The sequence below is a fragment of the Nicotiana sylvestris genome, chromosome 2 (genome assembly GCF_000393655.2).
Source record: "Nicotiana sylvestris chromosome 2, ASM39365v2, whole genome shotgun sequence".
Classification (NCBI taxonomy): Eukaryota; Viridiplantae; Streptophyta; class Magnoliopsida; order Solanales; family Solanaceae; genus Nicotiana; species Nicotiana sylvestris.
This window is the reverse complement of record NC_091058.1, coordinates 89,305,212-89,311,211: the sequence shown is the minus strand read 5'-3', so window position 1 is coordinate 89,311,211 and position 6,000 is coordinate 89,305,212. Positions and strand designations below refer to the sequence as shown.

Genomic DNA, 6,000 nt, shown 5'->3' with positions numbered 1-6,000 from the left:
TTTTAGTAAAACCAATTAATGATGAATTAAATGGCGATTTTTAGTCGAACTTAATAAATGCTAGACCAAATAAAATATAACACTCGCGAGACGAATAATGTTCAAGAACATTAAAAAATGTATTTAATACTCTATGATTGGCAATAAATATGATATCATGAATATGTAGTAAATGTAGATAATGGCAGTGAGTGTAATAAGAAAGGATCTACCACCCAATTATTGTATGATTGGAATGTTCTTTTCTTCAGTCAGACGGTGTGGAAAAGGGAGATGAAGATGGGTGCAGAACCTTTGGATCTTGTGAATAAAAATTGACAACGTGTGCTTGAATAATATAATCAATGAACAAGACAACTTTTGGATATTCTCTTTTGTCAACCTTTACAATGTGTTCTTATCAATAAGTTTCTATCCCTTTTTGCTTTCTTTCTCTTCCTATTTATGAGGGATATTTTCCAAAAACCCTAAAAAGTACAGTATAAAGAATATCCAAAGAAATATTTTTTATGTCTGTCTCTGAACCTATTCTACCATTATTTCTTCATCTTGGCTACCTGTTTTTGTTACCAGCCTTTTTGAAAGTGACTTTAGGCTTCACACCATGGTCAACCCCGTTTTTTGCCTTATTTATCCGTTGCTGCTGAGTCGCCAAATTTGGACCTATACAGTAATGAGTAGTAGGAGATTATTTACATCATGGGTGAAAGTAGTGGGAGTAGTGGACATTCACATTTATTAAAGATTTTAAAACAGTGGTATAATTTTAGTTCCCAAACTTAACCACTACAAGATCTTAGTCTTCAATTATTTTTTAGCAGGTCGATGAATTACTCATGACTAAAATCGTAGTCTTCCATTATTTTTCACAAGTTGATGAATTGTTATGACCTCAACTTGCTTAAAATTTGAGACGATTATCGTTGTTGACGATGAATTATTTATTTCGTACTGCATTCAGATATATCCCACCGTACCAAACTACCAAATCATATGTAGCCAATCGAGGCGCGCACGTTAAGAAGTCACCAATAAACAGGCTCTATGACTATAAATATATCAATCGCTACAATCAACTTTTCATGTGTTCCCATTTTCATTGCCCATATATCTCGTATTAGTCCCCCCATATCCCCTCTTTCCTTTCACAAAATCTCAAGTACTACTTTGTAACTATGAGTAGCTCACAACGACTTCATGTTGGTATTCTCTCAAGTCCAGGCTTAGGCCACATCATCCCCGTCATTGTCCTCGGCAACCACCTCGCCACCCACCACAACGTCTCCGTCACCGTATTCGTCATCACCTCCGGCAGCTCTCTGGCGGAAAAAGAGCTTCTCAAATCCGCCAATAAATCAAAGTTGATCGATATAGTTGAAATACCAGCGGTGGATATCTCTAACCTTATTGATGCGAATACCAAAATGGTCACCCAACTTTGTGTACTTGTTCGTGAAAGTTTACCTCTTGTTAAGTCTGTAATATTTGCTAAGAAGCATATTTTGGACGCTCTCATCGTTGATCTTTTCTGCACTGAAGCCTTGCCAATTGCCAAAGAATTTGGGTTACCAAACTATGTTTATATTCCAACTAATGCGTGGTTTACAGCTTTGACTGTGTACTGTCAAATTCTTGACAAAGAAATTGAGGGTCAATATGTTGATCAGGACGAACCGTTGAAAATTCCGGGTTGCAAACCGGTTCGACCGGAAGATGTGGTTGACCCAATGCTGGACCGGAATGATCAGCAGTATAGCGAGTACATGAGAGTACTAGGGCTTGGATTCTGTTTATCGGATGGGATATTAATGAACACGTGGGAAGATGCTGAGCCCGGTTCACTCAAAGCGCTCAGAGAAAATGAAACATTGAAAGCAATCGTGAAGTCAACGATTTATCCAATTGGACCATTATGTAGACGTGACGAACAAATCATAGATGGGAGTGATGATAGGAATTTTGTCCTTAAATGGTTGGATGAACAAACTTCCGAGTCAGTTTTGTATGTGTCTTTTGGAAGTGGTGGAACTCTTTCATCGAAACAGTTAACTGAGATAGCTTTTGGGATGGAATTAAGTCAACAGAAATTTATTTGGATAGTGAGGCCACCGTCCGAGGTTGGTGCAGACAAGTCATTTTTCACAACGGGGAAAGAGGGCGATGACGCACCGAAATACTTGCCTGAAGGTTTTCTAACACGAACACAAGATTATGGGTTGGTGGTCGAGATGTGGGCTGATCAAGGTAGAATTTTGAGTCACCCATCCGTTGGGGGATTTTTGACACACTGTGGATGGAATTCGAACATTGAGAGTATAACAAATGGTGTACCAATGATTGCATGGCCGCTATACGCTGAACAGAGACAAAACGCCACTATACTTACGGAGGAACTCGGGGTAGCTGTTCGACCAAAGGTGTTGCCAACGAAGAAAGTGGTGGAAAGGGAGGAAATAGAGAAACTAGTGAGAACGGTAATGCATTATAAAGAAGGAAAAGAACTGAGGGAAAATGTGAAGAAACTGAAGATGAGTGCTGAAAAAGCACTAAGTGTAGGAGGCTCCTCTCATAATTCAATGTGTGAAGTCCTCAAAGACATTGAGAAGAGAATCCATATATTGTTACAAGAAAAGCATGTCTGAGGAAACTGTCTAAAAAGCAAATGGTAAAGGCCATATATAATATATATATATATATATTTCCCTAAAATGGTCTATGTTATGCCTTTTATATATGTACTGTAATTTACAGTATTCTTCCAATGCTATTTAATTTGTAATAATAACAGATTTCATATATTGGATTGATTTTTCTCACGTTTAATCCATAGCAAGCGATCTTGACAATTAAAGTTGGTACATGTGGTGAAAGAAAATTATTTAGAAGTATATGCACTAGCAGAGGCCAAGTCATGTTAGTACGTACAAGTAAAATCATGAAAGAAAAATAAGAAAAAAAGGGGAAACAATTAGCATGTCGATGATATTCATTTGTAAAATATCATTTTCAACTTTTAGGTATTCAAGCATTATTTTGAATACTAATGTCACCTTGCTGGCTCAGAAACAAGTCGCCAACTCGCCCTACATCTTGTTTTAAATGCTAAGTATAAAAAGGAGAGAAGAATCTCGTTATACAACCCATATAAGTTGTACCAATTAACACGATTGATAAATGTTCACCTCAAGTGCATTATAGTACCTTTTTCTTGTTCTATTTATGTACAAAATTTGACTTATAAGATATTGTAATAATAATAGAAGAAAATATTCAAAATATCATTTAAAAGTTAATTTTATCAGGAAAAAAGAACTCTAAGTAAGATGCATGTCTTGAGGGGGTCTTCTCATCCTTTTTGAACAAATAAATGAAGGAACAGTACAATGAGATACAGCGGTTAATAAAATTGAAATGGATCATAAGAGTTTAGAATTTAAATTTCACTAAAGCAAAGAAGGAATGGGAATTATCATGCGGAATTTAATACCTTAAATCAAACGAGATTATATTAATTAAGCAAGATTTTATATAAAAACTAGTAAACTTTGCCGCGCTTTGCGCGGTTGTTAAAGAACATTAGTAGATTTATAGCACAATTATTTTTTAGATAAGATATAAAATGAGAAGTTGATAGATTCTTTTAGAACTATATTTTTCGAACCATTCCTTAAATAGTACTATAAGCTATTAATAATGTAATTTATTTTGTTTTCATGCATTTTGTAAATATTACGGGTGGTTAGCAGTGCTAAAAACGGACCCAATCCAAAAACTAAAACAGATAATTGAAGTTTTAACGACATGTCCATCGGATCAGTTAGATCTTTATGATTTAATGCAAAAATTGAAGTTTGGCACACTACGTAGTACATGTTCTAATAGTTTTATGATACACATGTATACTCCTTTGTCAATGACCTCTATCATACCACTCTTCAGAAAAATCCCAGATAACAAAGGAATTAGTTTCAATAGCTTAAAAGTACCACAAAAATGTCAGATTAGAATGGTTTATAAATGTGGTTATCTTCACAGTTAACATGCCGAAGCTGGTTTTCTGATGGGCACAAAGTCCATTAGGTACTCTAACATTGAAATACTTGTGCTGACATGCTCATTCTTAAATTTTGAATAGTAATTAGGAACAATGAGTCAGTAAATGCAACACCACATTACGTTAGCCTATCACGATAATGTATGCATTTCAACTTTCCCAACGGGTGTCAATCCAAAATGCTATTGACAGAGCATGAAATCATTTTGTTAAGCAAATCATTCATTATTTTTTTAAACACGTACCATAGTTACATTTTCCAAGCTGATATAGAAATAGAAAGGCATAAATTAGTAAGGAGTCCGGAACTAAAATGTGATTTTTTTTTGACTCAAAATATGCAAATAAGTGTTAAAAAAAAGAGTTACCAAACTATATATAACGCCACAAAAAGTGGCGCTATACAGTAACGGTAACTGCACCGTTACTGTATAGCGCCACTTTTTGTGGCGTTATATATAGTAAAACTGACACATCTTACATAGCGTCACTATTAATGGCGCTATACTCCAAAATCCCATCTTACATAGCGCCACTATTAATGGCGCTATACCCCTTATTAAAAATCCTTTCGTCTTCTTCTTCTTCGTTCCATCTTTGTTATTTTACTCCCTTTTGGTCCCCCCTCCCCCCCGATTCTGCCCCATTTAAAAAAAATAAAAATTGGGTCCCCCGGCACATAAAAGTTGAAGATTGGTGGTCCCACTGTCGAGTAGAGCTTCGTGTTATTGTGGATTCACTCTTCCGGAGTCAAAATTTCGATCTATTTACATTCCGAAAATTCTAAATCGAGGTATTTCGATTTATTTTAAGTTGAAACTTTTATAACAATGCATATTACTTGATTTGTATGTGTTCTATTTCGGTTTGTGTTTATTTTTTCCGAAACTAGCATGTTAAATTTTATCCGGATTTAATTTTAGTGTTGTATAAAAATATGTAAATTAGTCTAAAAAATGTGTTTGTTAATATCCTCATGTATATTTATGTGTTTTTATGCCGTTTAGTTTAGATTATTTTTTAGCGTAGTAAAATGTAGACCTTTTTAGCGTAGTAAAACGTAGACCCTTTTAGCGTAGTAAAATTTAGAGCCTTGTAGCGTAGTATTGTGTAGTATTTTAGCTTAGAATTCATTTTGTTTAATTATCTTATATTCTAGTACGAAACCCATAATTATAAAATATATATATATATATATATATATATATATATATATATATATATATATTTTTACAATTAATTTATTAAAAAATATGAATAAAAATTATTAAAAAAAACATAAAATTATTAATGATAGTTTGGTACCACTGGGCCTCAGAAAATCTAGCACGAAATCCATAAGTATATAATATATATATATATATATAATTTTTACAATTAAGTTATTAAATAAATATGAATAAAAATTATTAAAAAAATATAAAATTATTAATGATAGTTTGGTACCACTGGACTTCAGAAAATCTAGCACAAAACACCATAATTATAAAAAATTTATATATATATATATATATATATAATTTTTACAATTAAGTTATTAAAAAATATGAATAAAAATTATTAAAAAAATATAAAATTATTAATGATAGTTTGGTACCACTAGGCCTCAGAAAATCTAGCACGAAACCCATAAGTATATATATAATTTTTACAATTAAGTTGTTAAAAAATACGAATTTAAATTATAAAAAACACATAATTATTAATGATAGTTATTAAAAATTATGAATTTACAGTTGACGACATGGATGCACCTATACATCCCGGCCCTCGGACGTCGGAGCTACTATCCCTACAGCCCCAGCATAGATCCGAGCATATATGGGGGGGAGAGTTGCCTACGCAGACTTTTCGGGGCAGGAGAGTGGATTTATTGTGGGAGTTTTTGACTCCTCCCCGCGTTCTACATCCCCGTGTGGTCCATCGCCTGGAGGAGATGGGATTAT

The 6,000-nt window shown here is 33.8% G+C and overlaps 1 protein-coding gene across 1 annotated transcript; it reads left to right on the top strand.

The window, feature by feature from the left end:
• The first annotated feature begins 1,098 nt into the window (after nt 1-1,098).
• LOC104217645 (anthocyanidin 3-O-glucosyltransferase 5-like) lies at nt 1,099-2,775 on the top strand. Its single transcript, XM_009767945.2, has one exon. The coding sequence runs from the start codon at nt 1,176-1,178 to the stop codon at nt 2,640-2,642; it is 1,467 nt and encodes a 488-aa protein (XP_009766247.1). The 5' UTR covers nt 1,099-1,175; the 3' UTR covers nt 2,643-2,775.
• Nucleotides 2,776-6,000: the final 3,225 nt, after the last annotated feature.

Coding starts and splice junctions, on each gene's coding strand:
- LOC104217645 (XM_009767945.2), top strand. CDS start 1,176: ATGAGTAGCTCACAACGACTTCATGTTGGTATTCTCTCAAGTCCAGGC.